The 23,368-nt window shown below is 40.6% G+C and overlaps 1 protein-coding gene across 4 annotated transcripts in view; it reads left to right on the top strand.

Annotated features, from left to right (window-relative positions):
* cnksr1 (connector enhancer of kinase suppressor of Ras 1) overlaps positions 1-23,368 on the top strand; it is a 128,276-nt gene that overhangs the window by 102,045 nt on the left and 2,863 nt on the right. For all 4 annotated transcript variants that reach the window (XM_036962457.1, XM_036962458.1, XM_036962456.1 and 1 more), the window contains 7 exons: positions 138-171; positions 361-536; positions 1,505-1,578; positions 6,537-6,608; positions 18,930-19,003; positions 22,326-22,396; positions 22,844-22,979. In XM_036962457.1, the coding sequence (XP_036818352.1) occupies positions 138-171; positions 361-536; positions 1,505-1,578; positions 6,537-6,608; positions 18,930-19,003; positions 22,326-22,396; positions 22,844-22,979 (637 nt within the window). The remainder of the gene's footprint in view (positions 1-137; positions 172-360; positions 537-1,504; positions 1,579-6,536; positions 6,609-18,929; positions 19,004-22,325; positions 22,397-22,843; positions 22,980-23,368) is intronic.

Below are 23,368 nucleotides of genomic sequence, written 5' to 3'. Positions count from 1 at the left end.
TGGCGATGAGGTTAGTTTCTGGAGAGGCTCTCTACATGTGATGTTTTAATGTGTACATTTGAGCTTTTCGGAAAGACAATTACATTTTTTTTAAATTATTGAATTGAGGACAAATTCTCTGCTGTTTTTAATTTTAGGAGGATAAAGAGCAAAAAAAGGGGTCTACAAAAGGTAAGTTTGGGTTTTAAAAATCAGTTTTCCTTATTTATTTTGAGTACTTTACATGTGCTGTACTTATTTTCGCAGCAGGTCTTTCGATGCGCATGGAGATTGTGTCACCGTAACTTTGACACCCTCTCTCCCGTCTAACCCCACCCTCCCACACACACCACAACCCCCCCCCCCCCCCCCCCCCCCCAGGCACGCATAAAGTGATGAGCAGGCGGCGTGTGTCGTGTCGTGAGTTGAGTCGGCCCGAGTGTGACGGCTGGCTGTGGAAGAAGAGGAAGGAGAGCAGTGTGTTCATGACCCAGAAGTGGCAGCGCTTCTGGTTCGTCCTCAAGGGCCCCTCTCTCTATTGGTACACCAGTCAGCAGGTGAGGTCCTTTTTGTTGTATTTGTTATAAATATGAACTGTTCTATGAACTGTGCAATTGAATGTATTAACTGTTTCATTAGTTAGAACCATGTTACCAGTGCTAACCCAGTTGAGCCCCCACCCCCACCCCAACTCCCCACTCATCCCCCCTCAAAAAGGGTCGGGAGGGAAGAAAACTGTTAAACACTTATACACAAACCTACACAATCATATAAGGTGCTTTAATATTCCAGGACTTGATAACTGTTCGGGAGGGTGCATGCAGAATTGTGTAGATTGTATGGTATTGCGTAGAACAGATGGGATTGTCTGTCATGAGGAAAATGGTGAGTCGTGGCAGCTTTATTCAAAACGTTTCTATGGAAAGGTTTCACTTCCCTGAATATACCCCAGGTGAACACAATCGTATAAGTGCATTCATCTTATTGCGTTGATAGAGACGATGCACATGAATCTGCATTCCACGCCTCACATCAATGTACAGTCGCACTTGTGTTAGCCATAAAAGTTCATTTTCATCTGAAGCCCTTGGACAGGCTACAGCAGATAATAGACAATATGCTATTATATCATATTATACACTGTGTCTCATTGGCAGGTTTATGCACGTAATGTGATGGAGGCCCAATAATAACATGGCTCAGATAGTTGTATTTACCACTATGACTGATAGTATTATTGCATTTGGTTGTGAAACAGGCTTCCACTGTGCAATGTGATTTGGCATTATCTGTATGTATTTTATGCCTGGTAATTGTGATAAGCATGGCCTCTTATGAGGCGGCCCTTATCAAAATTACCATGCGCAAAATATGTTCGATAATGTGTCTTTTCAACGTCTTGTGCTCACTGGAATTGCAGTAGCCTGGTTAAAGTGGACTGAACACTCATTGTGGAGTAACCAGGCTATCATGGCTGCAGTAGTTATGTGTGAGATTAACCTATTCCTTTCTTTGTCATCGTCAGGAGGAGAAAGCGGAGGGCCTGGTTAAGATCTCCAGCTACAACATAGAGGGTGCAGGAGAACACAAGAGGAAGTAGTGAGTATTCATGTCGGATGGAGTGTCTAGTGTGATAAGACAGGTTATTTAGGGGCGGCAGATAGATTAGTGGTTAGAGCGCTGGGCCAGTAACCGAAAGGTTGCTAGATCGAATCCCCGAGCTGACAAGGTAAAAATCTGTCGTTCTGCCCCGGAACGAGGCAGTTAACCCACTATTCCAAGGCTGTCATTGTAAATAAGAATGTGTTCTTAACTGACTTAGGATTCACTGTTTGATGGTACCTGACCTACTTGAGTCCCATCTGGGTTTTTGAAATCTGGCGCAATGGAATCATCCTAAATTTGAAAGTCCCATCCATCTGACACGCCAGACAGCCGCAAATTAAGTATTTCGAAAATTATTTTAACCCAGATTTGGACTTAACCTTTATATTATTAGATTGCAATGCAAGCCCAGTGTAATGTACATCAGCAAAAAAGGGAACTGCTATATACGTTTCCAAGAGTGCAGTGTTTCCCCTATATTCATTTAGCTGCCGCTACTCCAAAAAATACAATAAAAATATATTATTATTTTGTTGAAAATAATTTTCTGAATGGTAAAACATTTTCAGTGTATAAGCAATTAAAACCTGGTATAAAGTATGTAGTAAATAAAATGGAGCCACATATATATTTTTAAAGATCATCTTTGAAACTAACAATCACCAAAATAAACTTAGATTTAGAATCTAAAATATCAAAAATGTAATGTCATAGGGCCCACATTGATTTTGTTATGTTTGAGTCACTCGGATAGCATAAGAATATGGCATAAACCATGGCAAGGTTGGAGAATTGCAGCACATTAGCTTTAAAACAGGTACACTTTGTCTCTGCAGCAAAGAGTAGGGCCTCTAACAATGTGGGTCTGAGGCAAACACTGAAATATCATATCTACCAAAGGTAAAGGGAATCAATTGAGCAGACCTTCTTACTAATACCATTCTGTCAAAGTGTGAGTAAGTAGTAACATCCCCCATCTCTTATTGTAGGGGTAGCTAGCTATCTGACTTAGGGGTAGCTAGCGTAGTCGTAACTTTTATTTTATTCATATTTTTCTTTGCGGGGTAGATCAGCATATGGAGTGGGGCAAAAAAGTATTTAGTCAGCCACCAATTGTGCAAGTTCTCCCACTTAAAAAGATGAGAGGCCTGTAATTTTCATAGGTACACTTCAACTATGACAGACAAAATGAGAAAAAAAATCCAGAAAATCACATTGTAGGATTTTTAATGAATTTATTTGCAAATTATGGTGGAAAATAAGTATTTGGTCACCTACAAACAAGCAGGATTTCTGTCTCTCACAGACCTGTAACTTCTTCTTTAAGAGGCTCCTCTGTCCTCCTGTATTAATGGACCTGTTTGAACTTGTTATCAGTATAAAAGACACCTGTCCACAACCTCAAACAGTCACACTCCAAACTACACTATGGCCAAGACCAAAGAGCTGTCAAAGGACACCAGAAACAAAATTGTAGACCTGCACCAGGCTGGGAAGACTGAATCTGCAATAGGTAAGCAGCTTGGTTTGAAGAAATCAACTGTGGGAGCAATTATTAGGAAATGGAAGACATACAAGACCACTGATAATCTCCCTCGATCTGGGGCTCCACGCAAGATCTCACCCCATGGGGTCAAAATGATCACAAGAACGGTGAGCAAAAATCCCAGAACCGAAAGGGGGACCTAGTGAATGACCTGCAGAGAGCTGGGACCAAAGTAACAAAGCCTACCATCAGTAACACACTACGCCGCCAGGGACTCAAATCCTGCAGTACCAGACGAGTCCCCCTGCTTAAGCCAGTACATGTCCAGGCCCGTCTGAAATTTGCTAGAGAGCATTTGGATGATCCAGAAGAAGATTGGGAGAATGTCATATGGTCAGATGAAACCAAAATATAACTCTTTGATGAAAACTCAACTCGTCGTGTTTGGAGGACAAAGAATGCTGAGTTGCATCCAAAGAACACCATACCTACTGTGAAGCATGGGGGTGGAAACATCATGCTTTGGGGCTGTTTGGAGGGAGTTGAAAGTCTGTGTTCCCCAGCAACAGCCCCAAAACATCACTGCTCTAGAGGAGGTCTGCATGGAGTAATGGGCCAAAATACCAGCAACAGTGTGTGAAAACCGTGTGAAGACTTACAGAAAACGTTTTACCTCTGTCATTGCCAACAAAGGGTATAAAACAAAGTATTGAGAAACTTTTGTTATTGACCAAATACTTATTTTCCACCATAATTTGCAAATAAATTCATAAAAAATCCTACAATGTGATTTTCTGGATTTTTTTCCTTCTCATTTTGTCTGTCATAGTTGAAGTGTACCTATGATGAAAATTACAGGCCTCTCTCATATTTTTAAGTGGAAGAACTTGCACAATTGATGGTTGACTAAATACTTTTTTGCCCCACTGTATATTGTAGCTTCCATCAATGTAATTGTCTGTATAATTTCCAATCGACCATTATATTTTTTGTAAATACATTGTACATGTATTTACATGCATTATACATATATACAAAATATTTTCCTTTATTATGTTCCCCTAAACCTACCACCCCTCCTCTAATTGGAGTAAACTAATGGGCAATAGCACTTAGGCTTCTACTTCCAGGTTATACATACTATGTATATTTTACGGACACAATATATTTTACTATAGTTATCTTTTTTAAATTAGATTTTTATCCCATCCTTCACTTACCCTCAACCCATTCCATCTATCTCTGAAGACCATCCAGTTTCTATTTTCCACATATTTTTCAAATGTGCTGTGATGTTTCACAAAAGTTCTGAACCTTTTTCTATTCTCGTAGTTTCTACAGATAGTGAATTTTAAAGATAATAATGATTTTAGCAATAATGTTTGTATTATTGATAAATTGACTAAAACTTTTCACCCAGCAGTAACCCTAACCCTAAACAAATTATCTAATGGTTGTCTCTTCGCAGGAAAATCTGCAGAGCTGGGATGATTGTATACCGTGCATATGGAAAGTATTCTGACCCCTTTTCCCACATTTTGTTGCGTTACAGCCTTATTCTAATCCTCATCAATCTACACACAATACCCCATAATGACAAAGTGAAAAATTATTTTAAGAAATTTTTGCAAACGTATTAAGAAACAGAAATACCTTTATTTACATAAGTATTCAGACCATTTGCTATGAGACTTGAAATTGAGCTCAGGTGCGTCCTGTTTCCATTTATCATCCGTGATATGTTTCTACAACTTGATTGTAGTCCACCTATGGTAAATTCAATTGATTGGACATGATTTGAAAAGGTCCCACAGTTGACAGTGCATGTCAGTCGAAGGAATTGTCCGTAGAGCTCAGAGACAGAACCTGGTGGTCACTCTGACAGAGTTCCTCTATGGAGATGGTTGTTCTTCTGGAAGGTTCAACAAAGTACTGTACTGAGTAAAGGGTCTGAATACTTATGTAAATATATTTCTGTTTTTCTTTTTTTGTAAATTTGCTAAAATTTCTAAACCTGTTTTTGCTTTGTCATTATGGGGTATTGTGTGTAGATTAATGAAGGGGGGAAAACTATTGAATCCATTTTAGAATAAGGCTGTAACATAACAAAATGTGGAAAAAGTCAAGGGGTCTGAATACTTTTCAAATGCACTGTATGTAACATTCTATTGGTTGCAAGAATTATGTATCATAATATAAATTGGAAAATTATATGTTTTGAATCCGACGTCGTTTTGTGTATCAGCTCATAAACCATGTGCCAAAAATCTAAAATCTCTTCCCAACTATTTTGCAATCTATATGGCAACAGTCAATTATTTATTTTTTGGTCCTTAAATGAAACTGGTATGCTTTCTCAGTTATCACAATTTTCTTTAACCAATTTTGGTCTTTAATGCACGGCCGACAGACAAGTTTCTTACTATTTCCCCCTTCCACTTGCCTCTTTGATTTTTGTGTTGATGCTGCAATTAGTTGGTTGAAATTTTGGGTAGAGCAGACATTTCCATATAGTTTTGTTAGCTGCATGTGTGAAATAACTCCATCAGTCCTATTTATGATATAATTTACAAAGAATATACATTTAAAAAATATATATATATTATTATTCCAAAAATAATGTTTTTTTCTCTTTTTTTTTATCAATTAGTATATTTGAGTTTAACCATAATATTTGTTGTATTATTTGTTCTGTGTTTTCTGGTGAATTAAACTGAAATTACAACCAACTTTCTATGGCTTGTCTTAAAAACAGGGATATTTTGGAGATTATTTCATTTTCAAGTAACCGAAAGTGAGATGATGTAATCTGAATGAAGGGAAAAAGGCCATTCTTGAACAAGGGGTGAGACATTCTTACTAATCTGCTGGAGAACCAGTTCGGATTTAATTATAACTGTTGTATGACTGACGCCTTTAGTGAGAGGTCTAATGTTTTAATATTTTATCATTTCTGCCCTCCAAATTCATATTCATGATATAAATAGGCCCCTTCAATTTAGTTTGGTTTTCCGTTCCAAATAAAATGGAATCTTTTTTGCTTATATAATTTAAAAAACATTTTGCTAGGTGTAGGCAAGGCCATAAGCAAATAGGTAAACTGGGATATGACTAAAGAGTTAATCAGGGTGATTTTTCCACAAGTGTTTTTCTTTCCAGGGTAGCAAGATCTTGTCTATTTTTGCACATTTTCTATAAAAATGTATTGTAGTGAATTGTTTATTTTTTTTCAAGATATGAATACCGAGTATGTCCACATCACCGTCAGACCATTTTATTGGTAAACAACACTGTAATGTAAAACATTTTTTAGGCGGTGATCAATACGTAATATAGTACACTCATCGTAATTTGGTTGTAATCCAGAGAGGTTAGAAAAAGTATCTAGATCGTCTGAGGCTGTAGAGCTGTAATTTAATTAGAATTTCTCTCGCTTTCTCTACCACTCTCGCTCTCCTTCTCCCAGTGTCTTCCAAATGTGCCACCAGCGCTTCCAGACTTTCTTCTTCGCCGCCGAGAACGTCAATGACATGACCAAGTAAGTGTGACCAATTTTATGAACACACACAGTGTGCTAGTACACACATACACACTAGGGATGGGCACGATTAATCGAAACGGATGCTAGTATTCGATTGCCTGCGAGAGTATTCATTTTTTTTTAGGAAAAACAAGGCAACAGTAAACATGTCGTCGCCCACGAATGATGCAGCCCCCCTCCCCCCATGCTAACAAGTACATGGGAAAAAACATAGCAAATGCTCATGAGCGCATGCAAACATTTTATACAGTCTCTGACATAAACTATTTCCCAACTCATAAAGTTATAAAAAGTAACTCGAAAATGCTACTCACAGTTTGCTGCACGCACAAAACGTATATTAGACAGCAAGGCTCTTGATCCAGGAAGGGATTCTCTGCTCTTACTAAGAGAAGCATGATTCTGCGAGACGCTTGATTTTGAAAGAAGCTAACCCCTTAGCTAGCTAGATAACTAGCTACTAAGTTAGCAAACCAAATGCACAACAACTGCTGAGCATTTAGGAATTTTCTGTGAGCTCCAAAAGTATTGGGACAGTGACACATTTTGTTGTTGTTTTGGCTCTGTTCTCCAGCACCGTGGATTTGAAATTATACGATGACTATGAGGTTAAAGTGCAGACTGACAGCTTTAATTTGAAAGTATTTTCATCCATGTCGGGTGTTACAGACGCACAAGTATCATACCCCCAAGACATGCTAACTTCTCACCATTTCAATAACAGGGGAGGTTAGCGTTCTTGGGAGGGGGTATGATATTTGTGTGTCCGTAATTTTCTCACACATCATTATTCATGGTTCATTGAGGATTATCTGTAATTATTCTAGCATCCACATTAATGTGGATTTAGAAACATATTCTATTCTTATTTATAATAAAGGTGACTCCAAAATTACACAATACATTAATTACCATTCATTTATATTGGGCACAAAATCATCTGAAACAGAACCAAAACAAACGTAAATTGCATCCAACAAGTTTGTAGAGTCACGAGCCTGATGTAGTCATTGTGTGCTATGAATATGGAACCAAATACTTCACTTTTTACTACTTTAATAAACATAAGTGAATTTGTCCCAATAATTTGGGTCTACTATAATGGGGGGGGGGGACTATGTACAAAAAGTGCTGTAATTTCTAAATGGTTCACACCATATGGTTGAAAATTCCCTAAAATGAAAGCTGACAGACTAAAGCTGCCCTTTAACCTCGTAGTCATTGTATCATTTCAAATCCAAAGTGCTGGAGTACAGAGCCCAAAAAAACAACATGTCACTGTCCCCATACTTTTGGAGCTCACTGTATAAGACATCTAGCTGGCAAACATTTACTTGTCATATCCGTACTGTAGCTAGATCACCTGGTGCGTGCTGCAGAACAGTGAGTGACTTAAGGCTCCAGGTCTCTTGTCGTCGTGTGCTTGTAAACGGGACTGGGGACTACAGGTAAGCTTTATCATTAAAAAAAAAGTGACCGGTGAAATGCTTGATCTCCTAACGTATTGCACAAGTTGATTGCGGTTATTTTACTTAAAAAGTAGCAACAAATATTCATTATTTATTAAAAAAAAATTCAATGCTATTCATGGTATTCATGGTACTTCCAAATGCCCCGGTATACAATATATACGGTCTACCTTCCAAGCCTACAGCTGAGGATTCCCCATAGAAACGACGATGGAAATGTCGCAGTGATTTGATTTGCATACACTTACTATTCAAATGCATTGCATTGAAATGATGTAGCGTGGCTAAAGAGACGTCTTCTGATTCTATGGTTGTTTTTTTTTAGGCAAAGAATGAGTGATGTTGGTTGATTGGTCGGTCCGGCAACATTGTTAGTCTTATAGGTGTGGCAGACCAGGTGGTTCGGTCAAAACGTTTACACAGATCAGACACGGACAGAGTAGGATTAGCTCGGTTTCAAGGGTGTTTATTTGAACAACAAGCCAAAAGAAAAGGTCTCCCCCATGAGACCCTCTCCGGGATACCGTCTTCTGGGCTCCGGGTCTTGCTGTATCCTGTGGGGAACAAAAACTGAACTCGCTCCTTTTACCTCTGGAACCGTCCCCAACTATATGGCAGTAACCTTTCTTCCCCCAGTCCTTCCTCCCGTGTGCTGCTCTTCTGGCAGCTTTATTGGGACCTGTCCAGCTGGTGAGCAATAAGCCCTTGATTACTCACCAACCACAATCAGCCCCAATTAGTCCTGACTGGAGAGCCCGTCGAGACCTGGCACGTCCAGCAGAGGGCGCCATCGCCTCGTGATGTATACTCCGTCTGTCACCATGGCTCGACGAGTCTCCCCCTGGTGGCTGACCTGCTGTACGCCACATAGGTCACAACCATGATCAGTGATGGCTCTTACTTTAGAGAGGGTTATTATATCAGACATGGGTCACGTTAGCCTTGTCCCAGATCTGTTTGTGCTTTCTTTCCATTCCTGTCATTGTCACGTGGCACAAACATGTCAGGGACTAGGCCATAAAGATAAAGGCTAACCTATGAGCACAAGAAAGAGGTATTTCACCATCTTGAGCTCACTGGATATGTCACTAGGACTGTGGAGCCGGTGATTGTCAAGCAAATAACTGCAAGTTTCACACGGTAATTGACCGTTAATTAGCATAAACACGTTTATCATCTACTGGCTTCCAAGCATAGCCTACAAGCCACTGATGCAGACCTTTGGAACATCTTCATTTTAAAAAGTCAAATCCATTATTTATTTTAGACAGTTCTAAGGAAACATGATATGAAGCAAATGTAGTCTATTTTAAATCAAATCTGATTTTATTGGTCACATACACATATTCAGCAGATGTTATTGCGGGTGTAGCGAAATGCTTGTGTTCCTAGCTCCAACAGTGCAGTAGGATCTAATAATTCACAACAGTACACATACATCTAAAATTAAAAGAATGGAATTAAGAAATATATAAATATTAGATCGAGCAATGTCGGCGTGGCATTGACTAAAATACAGTAGAATAGAATACAGTATATACATATGAGATGAGAAACACACTTCACAAGAACAGAATAGCATACTCAGAGTTGTTCTTATGTTAGGCCCTGATATCGCTTATTTTTTTATATATATTTTTTTACCTTTATTTAACTAGGCAAGTCAGTTAAGAACAAATTCTTATTTTCAATGACGGCCTAGGAACAGTGGGTTAACTGCCTTGTTCAGGGGCAGAACGACAGATTTGTACCTTGTCAGCTCGGGGAATTGAACTTGCAACCTTTCGGTTACTAGTCCAACGCTCTAACTTCTAGGCTACCCTGCCGCTATGCCATATGGCTGTGGGCTACACTGGTTCATTTAGCAGACAAGATTTGCTTAGAATTCTGTGACATTATTTTGTATTATTTTATAGTATGTAGAACACAATTGAACAAGGCTTAATAAAAGAGAGAGGATATTTTCTCCAAACGATTTCAAAGGAAGTGCACGTGTGGCTGTATAGGTATTTATGCAACTTTAGTTGTGATACAAACGTCGGGCCATATGTTTTGTTGTGATACAAACGTCGGGCCATATGTTTTGTTGTGATACAAACGTCGGGCCATATGTTTTGTTGTGATACAAACGTCGTGCCATATGTTTTGTTGTGATACAAACGTCGGGCCATATGTTTTGTTGTGATACAAACGTCGGCCATATGTTTTGTTGTGATACAAACGTCGGGCCATATGTTTTGTTGTGATACAAACGTCGTGCCATATGTTTTTTTGTGATACAAACGTCGGGCCATATGTTTTGTTGTGATACAAACGTCGGCCATATGTTTTGTTGTGATACAAACGTCGGCCATATGTTTTGTTGTGATACAAACGTCGGGCCATATGTTTTGTTGTGATACAAACGTCGGCCATATGTTTTGTTGTGATACAAACGTCGGCCAAATGTTTTGTTGTGATACAAACGTCGGGCCAAATGTTTTGTTGTGATACAAACGTCGGCCATATGTTTTGTTGTGATACAAACGTCGGCCATATGTTTTGTTGTGATACAAACGTCGGGCCATATGTTTTGTTGTGATACAAACGTCGGGCCATATGTTTTGTTGTGATACAAACGTCGGCCATATGTTTTGTTGTGATACAAACGTCGTGCCATATGTTTTGTTGTGATACAAACGTCGGGCCATATGTTTTGTTGTGATACAAACGTCGGGCCATATGTTTTGTTGTGATACAAACGTCGGGCCATATGTTTTGTTGTGATACAAACGTCGGGCCATATGTTTTGTTGTGATACAAACGTCGGGCATATGTTTTGTTGTGATACAAACGTCGGGCCATATGTTTTGTTGTGATACAAACGTCGGGCCATATGTTTTGTTGTGATACAAACGTCGGCCATATGTTTTGTTGTGATACAAACGTCGGGCCATATGTTTTGTTGTGATACAAACGTCGGGCCATATGTTTAGTTGTGATACAAACGTCGGGCCATATGTTTTGTTGTGATACAAACGTCGGGCCATATGTTTTGTTGTGATACAAACGTCGGGCCATATGTTTTGTTGTGATACAAACGTCGGGCCATATGTTTTGTTGTGATACAAACGTCGGGCCATATGTTTTGTTGTGATACAAACGTCGTGCCATATGTTTTTTTGTGATACAAACGTCGGGCCATATGTTTTGTTGTGATACAAACGTCGGGCATATGTTTTGTTGTGATACAAACGTCGGGCCATATGTTTTGTTGTGATACAAACGTCGGGCCATATGTTTTGTTGTGATACAAACGTCGGCCATATGTTTTGTTGTGATACAAACGTCGGGCCATATGTTTTGTTGTGATACAAACGTCGGGCCATATGTTTAGTTGTGATACAAACGTCGGGCCATATGTTTTGTTGTGATACAAACGTCGGGCCATATGTTTTGTTGTGATACAAACGTCGGGCCATATGTTTTGTTGTGATACAAACGTCGGGCCATATGTTTTGTTGTGATACAAACGTCGGGCCATATGTTTTGTTGTGATACAAACGTCGTGCCATATGTTTTGATGTTTTAATATATTTTAAGGCTGCATGATGTTCATGCATGATTTGATGTTCTGATGATTTGAAAAAAGTCGCAAGCTGCACACACTCTTGGCGGCATCCCCCTTGTGTGGCCGTAATGCCCCCTAAAAAAAAATCAATGCCTTTCGCTGCCAAAGGGGACATTTTGCCCTTGGGCTGAATATAATAGGCTAATTGTAAATCCCTTCTCCCCGGCTGCCGTGCTCTGAAGCACCTCTCACTTACATGGCTCTCTCAGATGTAGCCAATGCACGTCACGTGATCGGGTCCTTCTCTTAGGCATTTCAGCTAAGAAGTAGGCTACAAGTGAATGAAGATAGACACATCGGGGGACGCAACTGCGCGCGTCCCTCTTATCGAATTCCGAGGTGCATACTAAAGATGTTACAACAGTCCGTGTTGCCTACTTTTTGTCAGCCAACAAGATGAGTAGGCCTAACGAACAGCAATAGCAGCCTTTGTCAATCTACTATCTACTATCCCCCATATTACAAAAGTTCACCTATTCTATTGGTCAACTTGTTCTTTCGTGCAATAAATAGATTTTCCAAACATACTCTGGGACAATTGTAGGATGCGATAGATCCCAAATTAATAAAAACCACTCGCATCAAAAAACCTTTTAAAAGCAACGAGGCTGATCATTTAGCTTAACATTTTGAATGTGCACATGGCAGTAGGCTATAAGAGCGAATGTTCCAAAATGCAATCAATTAGTGGGAAGACACTGTTCTCAAAATTGATGGCAAATGTGATTCTGCATGTAATGCTCTATTATAAAGGCACATTGTTATGGTGAAAAGGATCTTCCCCAAACTCACAGCCTGTGTATGCCAGTTAGGGAAAGGGGGACACCTAGTCAATTGTACAACTGAATGCATTCAACTGAAACGTGTTTTCTGCATTTAACCCAACCCCTCTGAATCAGAGAGGTGCGGAGGGCTGCCTTAATCGACACCCACGTCTTCGGCACCCGGGGAACAGTGGGTTAGCTGCCTTGCTCAGGGGCAGAACAACAGAGTTTTACCTTGTCAGCTCGGGGATTCGATCCCGCAACCTTTCGGTTACTGGTCCAACGCTCCTAACCGCCAGGCTACCTGCCGCACGCCAGGCTCGACACTGGTTATAAAGCGGATGAATGTGCTTCATTTTAAGAAGTTATTTGTCCACTTTAGTTGTAATACGAAACATATAGGCTCGTGGGCTTGGATACATGAGGTGTGCGACTATGACTTGAAAAAGTCGCAAAAAAAAGGTATGCATTGTTTCTTGTCTTTCACAAGTGATAGGCTAATAATGTCACCCATCAGACTTCTTAATTTAATGTTGTCTTTACACTAAATAATATACAGTACCAGTCAAAAGTTTTGGACACCTACTCATTCCAGGATTTTTCTTTATTTTTACTATTTTATACATTGTAGAATAATAGTGAAGACATCAAAACTATGAAATTACATATATGGAATCGTGTAGTAACCAAAGAAATCTACATATTTGAGATTCTTCAAAGTAGCCACCCTTGGCCTGAATGACAGCATTGCACACGCTCTCTCAAACATCTTCATGAGGTAGTCACCTGGAATGCATTTCAATTAACACGTGTGCCTGGTTAAAAGTTATTTTGTGGAATTTATTTTCTTAATGCGTTTCAGCCAATCAGTTGTGTTGTGACAAGGTTAGGGGTTGGTATACAGAAGATGGCCCTATTTGGGCCAAGTCCAAATTATGGCAAGAACAGCTCAAATAAACAAAGAGAAACGACAGTCCATCATTACGTTGAAAGTTTATTCAAGTGCAGTCGCAAAACCATCAAGCACTATGTTGAAACTGGCTCTGATGACCGCCACAAAAAAGGAAGATCCAGAGTTACCTCTGCTGCAGAGGATAAGTTCATTAGAGTTAACTGCACCTCAGATTGCAGCCCAAATAACTGCTTCACAGAATTCAATTAACAGAGACATCTCAACATCAACTGTTCAGCGGAGACTGTTGAATTGCTGCAAGGAAACCACTACTAAAGGACACCAATAATAAGAAGAGACTTGCTTGGGTCAAGAAACATGAGCAATGGACATTAGACCGGTGGAAATCTGTCCTTTGGTCTGAGTCCAAATTTGAGAATTTTGGTTCCTGAGCTCGTACCTAAAACAGGGGCTACTTCAGCCGCATGGACGTGGTTTGGGTATGAAAAGTCTGACACGGACCAGAAAACCGCCCTCTGCAAAATATGCCGCAGGCCGGTCCCGACAACAGGCTCAAACACCACAAATCTAGTTTCCACTTGCACAAGAATCATCTGGGACAGTACGGATGAGACCCAAGAAAGTACAGTCGAGTGCTCAAAACAAACCCCCGACTCAGACGTTGCAAGAGGCTTTTGCCAACAGCACGCCATATGGCAAAGAATCACGAAGATGGAAGGAGATAACAGCTGCCGTTACAACTTACATCTGCAAAGACATGGCTCCAATTTACACAGTCGAGAAACGGGGGTGTGTGTATATATAATATAATATAATATATATATATTAGGCCTATATTTATTTTGTTTGCAACAGGAGTTGAAGTGTTTTCTATTTTATTCATTCATATTTTATATTTTGTTATATGCTCAATTGAACATTTGCACAAAGACTCTAAATAAAAGGAGAAATAATCAAATATGAATAAGTACCTTTTTATTTGTTGAGTATAATTCAAAATGTAATAAGAAATTGGCCTTTACATGCAGTCATTTTATATAAACTATTTATTCATTGAATTTACAGAATGTGCTGTATCGTTATCGGGATATGAGATTTTGGCCATATCGCCCAGCCCTATTAGGAAAGTTGATAGATAAATATTAACTCAGCAAAAAAAGAAACATCCCTTTTTCAGGACCCTGTCTTTCAAAGATAATTCATAAAAATCCAAATAACTTCACAGATCTTTATTGTCAAGGGTTTAAACACTGTTTCCCATGCTTGTTCAATGAACCATAAACAATTAATGAATATGCACCTGTGGAACGGTCATTAAGACACTGACAGCTTAGGCAATTAAGGCAATTAAGGTCACAGTTATGAAAATTTAGGACACTAAAGAGGCCTTTCCACTGACACTGAAAAACACCGTAAGAAAGATGCCCAGGGTCCCTGCTCATCTGCGTGAACGTGGCTTAGGCATGCTGCAAGGAGGCATGAGGACTGCAGATGTGGCCAGGGCAATAAATGGAAATGTCCGTACTGTGAGATGCCGAAGACGGCGCTACAGGAAGACAGGATGGACAGCTGATCATCCTCACAGTGGCAGACCATTTGTAACAACACCTGCATAGGATCGGTACATCCAAACATCACACCTGCGGGACAGGTCCAGGATGGCAACAACAGCTGCCCGAGTTACGCCAGGAACGCACAATCCCTCCGTCAGTGGTCAGGCTGTCCGCAATAGGCTGAGAGGCTGGACTGAGGGCTTGTAAGCCTGTTGTAAGGCATGTCCTCACCAGACATCACTGGCAACAGCTTTGCCTACGGGCACAAACCCACTGTCGCTGGACCAGACAGGACTGGCAAAAAGTGCTCTTCACTGACGAGTTGCTGTTTTGTCTCACCAGGGATGATGGTCGGATTCGCGTTTAACGTCGAAGGAATGAGTGTTACACCGAGGCCTGTACTCTGGAGCGGGATAGATTTGCAGGTGGAGGGTCCGTCATGGTCTGGGGCAGTGTGTCACAGCATCATCGGACTGAGCTTGTCATTGCAGGCAATTTCAACACTGTGCGTTCCTCCTCCCTCGTGGTACCCTTCCTGCAGGCTCATCCTGACATGACCCTACTGCATGACAATTCCACCAGCCATACTGCTCATTCTGTGTGTGATTTCCTGCAAGACAGGAATGTCAGTGTTCTGCCATGGCCAGCGAAGAGCCCGGATCTCAATCCCATTGAGCACGTCTGGGACCTGTTGGATCGGAGGGCTAGGTCCATTCCCCCCAGAAATGTCCGGGGACTTGCAGGTGCATTGGTGGGGTAACATCTCACAGCAAGAATGGGCAAATCTGGTGCAGTCCATGAGGAGGAGATACACTGCAGTACTTAATGTAGTTGGTGGCCACACCAGATACGGACTGTTACTTTTGATTTTGAACCCCCTCCCCCCCCCTTTTGTTCAGGGACACAATATTAAATTTCTGTTAGTCACATGTCTGCGGAACTTGTTCAGTTTGTTTCAGTTGTTGAATCTTATGTTCATACAAATATTTGAGTGAGAGGACGTTTTTTTTTATTATTTTTTTTAGGCCTAGCCTGTAGAAAGCTGATGGGATCCACCTATTTTCAATAAAGGCCAATTCTAAACTTTGTTTTCTCACGCAATTGCATAGCCTGTAGAAATATTGCGCAACATTAACTCATGGGCACTCGTGATTTAGATTTAGATTTTTGATTACATTTGCATTGATGTCCGAGTGATTAGAGGGACAATAGAGTGCTTGAGTACCAGGCAGTTAGCGAGTTTGGTAGGCTGCTAATGACCACCAGCAGCATCTGAGCTTGGAGAAGCCTAATAACCATGACTAAACGGTCACATGGAATTTGACTGCTGTCATGACTCGTGACCGCCAGTGTGGTGGTAATACGGTCACCGTAACAGCCCTGTATGTCACATTAGGTTTTATTGAACAAACTGGAACATTATGATGGTATATGGGTTGTTTGATACCACTTCCACTCCTCTATGATCACTGCTGTGTGACAGAATCAACAATAGATTGAATCTCTCCATCCCACTCACTAAGTCTTGCTCTAAAACATTTATACAGCTGTTATCCCTGTCTCTGCCACGGTCTGGTGCCACCTCTCTCTCTCTCTCACGCACACACAGGCACACGCTTAAAGCAGAGCCTTTATCTCTCCCGCACAGACCTCAAATAGTTTGATCACATGCCGGTAAGGTAAAGCGAGGTATGAGTACTGACTTCTGAGCATATGCTATAGTCTTCGCTGCCACCTTCTAGCGGATAGTTAGTGCTACAGAAATAGGCAGAGAATCACGTATGTTTTTTTTTGTTGTTCCAGTTTAAAATAAAGACTTGTGGGCATAAGCTGAATTTTCTTTTCTGAAATGATCCCAGTGGGGTAGTTGGTTGCTTGGAGGAAATTCAACGTGCATAACTGTACATAAAGACAATGTATTCCCAGTAGCCTGCTTTAGCCTCACAGGCATTCGTTCAACATGTGGTATTTTTTGGAACTCTTCCCTCCAGTGTTTTCTTCTCGTTTCTAATGAGTGCTAGAAGCTGCCTGATGGCCCGGTCCGTATTTATAAAGCTTTCAAAGTAGGAGTGCCGATCTAGGATCAGTTTCCCCCTGTCTGTGTATTCATATTCAATATGATCTAAAAAAATTTAAAAAAGCTCCTTCATTTTTTTTTTTTACAATACAATACATCCACATACAGTTGAAGTCTGAAGTTTTGCATGCACTTGGTTGGCGTCATTAAAACTCATGTTTCAACCACTCCACAAATTTCTTGGTAACAAACTATAGTTTCGGCAAGTCGGTTAGCACATCTACTTTGTGCATGACACAAGTAATTTTTCCAACCATTGTTTACAGGCAGGTTATTTCATTTATAATTCACTGTATCACAATTCCGGTGGGTCAGAAGTTTACATACACTAAGTTGACTGTGCCTTTAAAAAGCTTGGAAAAATCCAGAAACTCATGTCACTGCTTTTTTTAGAAGCCTCTGATAGGCTAATTGACATAATTTGAGTCAATTGGGGGTGTACCTCTGGATGTATTTCAAGGCCTACCTTCAAACTCAGTGCCTCTTTGCTTGACATCATGGGGAAATCAGCCAAGACCTCAGAAAAAAAATTGTAGACCTCCACAAGCCTGGTTCATCCTTGGGAGCAATTTACAAACGCCTTAAGGTACCACGTATAGTACGCAAGTATAAACACCATGGGACCACGCAGTCGTCATACCTCTCAGGAAGGAGACACGTTCTGTCTCCTAGAAATGAACGTACTTTGGTGCGAAAAGTGCAAATCAATCCCAGAACAACAGCAAAGGACCTTGTGGAGATGCTGGAGGAAACGGGTACAAAAGTATCTATATCCACAGTAAAAACGAGTCCTATATCGACATAACCTGAAAGGCCGCTCAGCAAGGAAGAAGCCACTGCTCCATATCCGCCATAAAAAAGCCAGACTACAGTTTGCAACTGCACATGGGGACAAAGATCATACTTTTAGGAGAAATGTCCTCTGCTCTGATTAAACAAAAATAGAACTGTTTGACCATAATGACCATCGTTATGTTTGGAGGAAAAAGGGGGAGGCTTGCAAGCCAAAGAACGCCATCCCATCCGTGAAGCATGAGGGTGGCAGCATCATGTTGTGGGTGTGCTTTGCTGCAGAACGGGCTGGTGTACTTCACAAAATAGACAGTATTATGAGGGAAGAAAATTATGTGGATATATTGAAGCAACATCTCAAGACATCAGTTAGGAAGTTAAAGCTTGGTCGCTTTAAGCATACTTCCAAAGTTGTGGCAAAATGGCTTAAGGACAACAAAGTCAAGGTATTGGAGTGGCCATCAAAGTCCTGACCTCAATCCTAGAAAATAGAAAATTTGTGGGCAGAACTTAAAGCTTGTGCGAACAAGGAGGCCTACGAACCTGACTCCGTTACACCAGCTCTGTCAGGAGGAATGGGCCAAAATTCACCCAATTTATTGTGGGAAGCTTGTGGAAGGCTACTTGAAATGTTTGACCCAAGTTAAACAATTTAAAGGCATTGCTACCAAATACTGAGTATGTAAACTTCTGACCCACTGGGAATGTGATGAAAGAAATAAAAGCTGAAATAAATAATTCTCTCTACTATTATTCTGACATTTCACATTCTTAAAATAAAGTGGTGATCCTAACTGACCTAAGACAGGTCATTTTTTACTAGGATTAAATGTCAGGAAATGTGAAAAACTGAGTTTAAATGTGTTTGGCTAAGGTGAATGTAAACTTCCGACAACATACAGACGCACTTGAACATACACAACATCACCCCTGCCCAGACCCACCTACTCACACCCCCATCTCCAGCACCGCATCACTCTACACCACTTGGCCTCAAACTGCACCATTTTGTTTCTCTCCACCGCCCACACTCACTCAGCATTTAGGTAATACAGCAGTTGACCTTTTCCATCTAGATCAGTACTCCTAATAGCTTAATGAATACAAGCCCTGGAGTGAATGCTGTCTCTTCCTCTGCAGGTGGATCAACTGTCTGATTTCAGCCATCCAAAAACACAAGAAGTTCCACAAAGGGCCACCGGACAGCGAAGAGGGTAGGAGAAGCTTTACATGAAATCTTGAGATTTTGATTGGATGAAGATATGTATTTTGTCACCATTTTCCATCTTACAGTTGTCCCTGACAGTAGCCAAATCAAAAAATACATTAGAGGCTGGTTTCCCAGCCTACTACTGGACTAGTTTAAATGGAGTATCTCCATGAGTTTTCTTATCTTTGTCTGGGTAACCAAACAAATGTGTTTTAAAAAAAGAGAGAGATTAGATTTAGATACAGTTGAAGTGGGAAGTTTACATACACCTTAGCCAAATACATTTAAACTCCAGTTTTTCACTATTCCTGTCTTAGGTCAGTTAGGATCACCACTTTATTTTAAGAATGTGAAATGTCAGAATAATAGTTGAGAGAATTATTTATTTTAGCTTTTATTTCTTTCATCACATTCCCAGTGGGTCAGAAGTTTGCATATACTCAATTAGTATTTGGTAGCATTGGCTTTAAATTGTTTAACTTGAGTCAAACATTGGGTGAATATGGGCCCATTCCTCCTGACAGAGCTGGTATAACTGAGTCAGGTTTGTAGGCCTCCTTGCCCGCATATGCTTTTTCAGTTCTGCCCACAATTTTTTTATAGGATTGAGGTCAGGGCTTTGTGATGGCCACTCCAATACCTTGACTTTGTTGTCTTTAAGCCATTTTGCCACAACTTTGGAAGTATGCTTTGGGTCATTGTCCTTTTGGAAGACCCATTTGCGACCAAGCTTTAACTTAACTGATGTCTTGAGATGTTGCTTCAATATATCCACAGAATTTTCCTTCCTTGTGAATCCGTCTATTTTGTGAAGTGCACCAGTCCGTCCTGCAGCAAAGCACCCCCACAACATGATGCTTCACGGTTGGGATGTTGTTCTTTGGCTTGCAAGCCTCCCCCTTTTTCCTCCAAACATAACGATGGTCATTATGGCCAAACAGTTCTATTTTTGTTTCATCAGAGGACATTTCTCCAAAAAGTATGATCTTTGTCCCCATGTGCAGTTGCAAACCGTAGTCTGGCTTTTTTATGGCGGTTTTGGAGCAGTGGCTTCTTCCTTGCTGAGCGGCCTTTCAGGTTATGTCAATATAGGACTTGTTTTACTGTGCTATTGATACTTTTGTACCGGTTTCCTCCAGCATCTTCACAAGGTCCTTTGCTGTTGTTCTGGGATTGATTTGCACTTTTCGCACCAAAGGACGTTCATCTCTAGGAGACAAACCATCTCCTTCCTGAGCGGTATGACGGCTGCGTGGTCCCATGGTGATTATACTTGCGTATTATTGTTTGTACAGATTAACGTGGTACCTTCAGGCGTTGGGAAATTGCTCCCAAGGAAGAACCAGATGGAGCTTGTGGAGCTCTACAAGGTCTTGGCTGATGTCTTTTGATTTCCCCTTGATGTCAAGCAAAGAGGCACTGAGTTTGAAGGTAGAACTTGAAATACATTCACAGATACACCTCCAATTGACTCAAATGATGTCAATTAGCCTATCAGAAGCTTCTAAAGCCATGACATAATTTTCTGGAATTTTCCAAGTTGTTTAAAGGCACAGTCAACTTAGTGTATGTAAACTTCCGACTTCAACTGTATATATGTGTGTGTGTGTGTGTGTGTGTGTGTGTGTGTATATATATATATATATATATATATATATATATATATATAATAATCAAATCAAATGTTATTTGTCACGTGCTGAATACAACAGGTCACCTTAGCGTGAAATGTTTGCTTACAAGCGCTTAACCAATGCAGTTTTTAAAAAAAAGTTTTGTTTTTACTAAATAAACTAAAGTAAAAAAATGTAGTATTAAAAAATGTAGTACTTGTAGTATTATTATTATTATTATTATTATTATTATTATTAACACAATAAAATAACAATAACGGTACAACAATCTATACTGGTACTGAGTCAATGTGCCGGGGTACATGTTAGTCAAGGTAATTTCTACATTTAGGTAGGGGTAAAGTGACTGCATAGATAATAAACAGTTAGTAGCAGCAGTGTAAAAACAAAGTGGGGTGTCAATGCAAGTAGTGCGGGTGGCCATTTTGATGAATTGTTCAGCAGTTTTGTGGCTTGGGGGTAGAAGCTGTTAAGGAGCCTTTTGGACCTAGACTTGGATCTCCGGTACCGCTTGCCGTGCGGTAGGAGAGAGAGAACAGTCTACGACTTTGGGCCTTCCTCTGACACTGCCTAGTATATAGGTCCTGGATGGCAGGAAGCTTGGCCCCAGTGATGTACTGGGCCGTACGCACTACCATCTGTAGCGCCTTACGGTCGAATGCCGAGCAGTTGCCATACCAGGCGGTGATGCAACCGGCCATGATGCTCTCACTGGTGCAGCTGTAGAACTGTTTGAGGATCTAGGGACCCATGCCAAATCTTTTCAGTCTTCTGTGGAGGAAAAGGTTTTGTTGTGCCCTCTTCACAACTTTCTTGGTTTGTTGGTGATGTGGACACCAAGGAACTCTCGACCCGCTCCACTACAGCCCTGTTGTTGTGAAAGGGGGCGTGTTCGGCCCTTCATTTCCCGTAGTCCACTATCAGCTCCTTTGTCTTGCTAACGTTGTGGGAGAGGTTTGTTGTCCTGGCACCACACTGCCAGGCCTCTGACCTCCTCCCTATAGGTCGTCTCATCGTTGTCTGTTATAAAACAAATACATAGATAAAATAATATATATATATATATATATATATATATATATATATATATATATATATACCTAGTACCAGTCAAAAGGTTTTTTTCTTTATTTGTACTATATTCTACAGTGTAGAATAATAGTGAAGACATCAAAACTATTCCACATATGGAATCATGTAGTAACCGAAATAAGTGTTAAACAAATCTACATTTATTTTATATTTGAGATTCTTCCAAGTAGCCACCCTTTGCCTTGACAGCTTTGCAGACTGTGGCATTTCATTTTTAATGCGTACATTTTGAAACATGTTCTAAAAACCTGTTTTTTGGGTTGTCATTATGGGGTATTGTGGGTCGATATATATATTTTTTCAAATCCATTTTAGAGTAGGGCAGTAACGTAACCAAATGTGGAAATAGTCCAGGGATCTGAATACTTTCCGAATGCACCGTATATATTAATAATAATGTATGCCTTTTAGCTGACCGTTTTTTATCCAAAGCCACTAACAGTCGTGTGTGCATACATTGTTTCCCGTATCGGTGTCCCCAGCGGGAATCGAACCCACGACCCGTGGCGTTGTAAGCGCAATTGTCTGGACAACTGGTATGGACAAGTGGAAATAATAATGCTACGGTTGATTTATTTATTTTTTTGTCTTTGTGGACAGATTGTTACAGTGAGACCGAGTCAGAAGATGAGGGGTCTTCTCCTTCTCCACACAGAAACAAGATCTACACGGTGAGGAGAACCACACACAAACACATACGTTGTTTCTGTCTTTTTGTGTTTTGTTGTCTGTCTTATCCTGCACTGTACTGTTCTTCTTCTTATTAGATTAGTTTTTTTGTCTCTTGTTACTTGCCAGGCCGTCATCGTACCGGTAAAATAACAATTTGTTCTTAACCGACTCAGTTTTTTCTCGTCAGAGGACATGCTCAGGAAAAAAATCTTGGCCCTAGTAATGCCGTAGAATAGAGGTCCAAGTCAGAACTCTCCCTAAGTCTGCCACACTTACCTGTTCTCTGTTTCTTTTTCTGGTTACTCGTTCTCTCTCTCTCTCGCTCCCTCTAGCCCTTTCCCACCTCTCTACCTCTCGCTCTGTCCTTCCCTCCAACCACTCATTGAACAAAAAAAAGCAAGTGATGTTCCATACTAATCTAATGTGTTGTGTTTGATGGACACCAGAAAACCCTGTCCAACACACTGCCTCGGGCCAGGAAGGGCAAGGACAAGGACAAGGGCAAGGACAAGGACAAGGACAAAGAGAAGAAGGACAAGATGCACGTTCCTGGTCCACCCACAGGGCGCAGCAGAAGCCCAGGTACTGTATGGTGGAGCGCAACACTTCTGTTTCACCACAAGGTGGAAGAAGAGAGTCATATAAGCCTATAGGGGGTTCCATTGATGGATACGTTTGAATTTCTACCAGATGGCCCCAATGTTCTGGGGGCTTCGCCAGCTTCATCATGGCTGTTGTCTGCCTGTCTCTCCCCGGTGTCTTCAAATTGTGCCACCAGGGATTCTATAATGTGTTTATTTGTCTGCCTCCTTTGTGTCATGATATCTAATCAGCTACCTTCCTTCTCAATAAGGTGTATTGGTGTTGAAAGCATGACAAAATACAATGCCAAAAGTGAATTACAACAACATATTCTCTCTCTCGCTCAGTGCATGCTGGGAGTGTTTTGTAGTTGACAGGTGGTATGGAGG

This window comes from Oncorhynchus mykiss, chromosome 25 (assembly GCF_013265735.2).
Source record: "Oncorhynchus mykiss isolate Arlee chromosome 25, USDA_OmykA_1.1, whole genome shotgun sequence".
Taxonomy (NCBI): Eukaryota; Metazoa; Chordata; class Actinopteri; order Salmoniformes; family Salmonidae; genus Oncorhynchus; species Oncorhynchus mykiss.
Note: the sequence above shows the minus strand (reverse complement) of the source record. Positions and strands in the feature narration are given on the sequence as shown.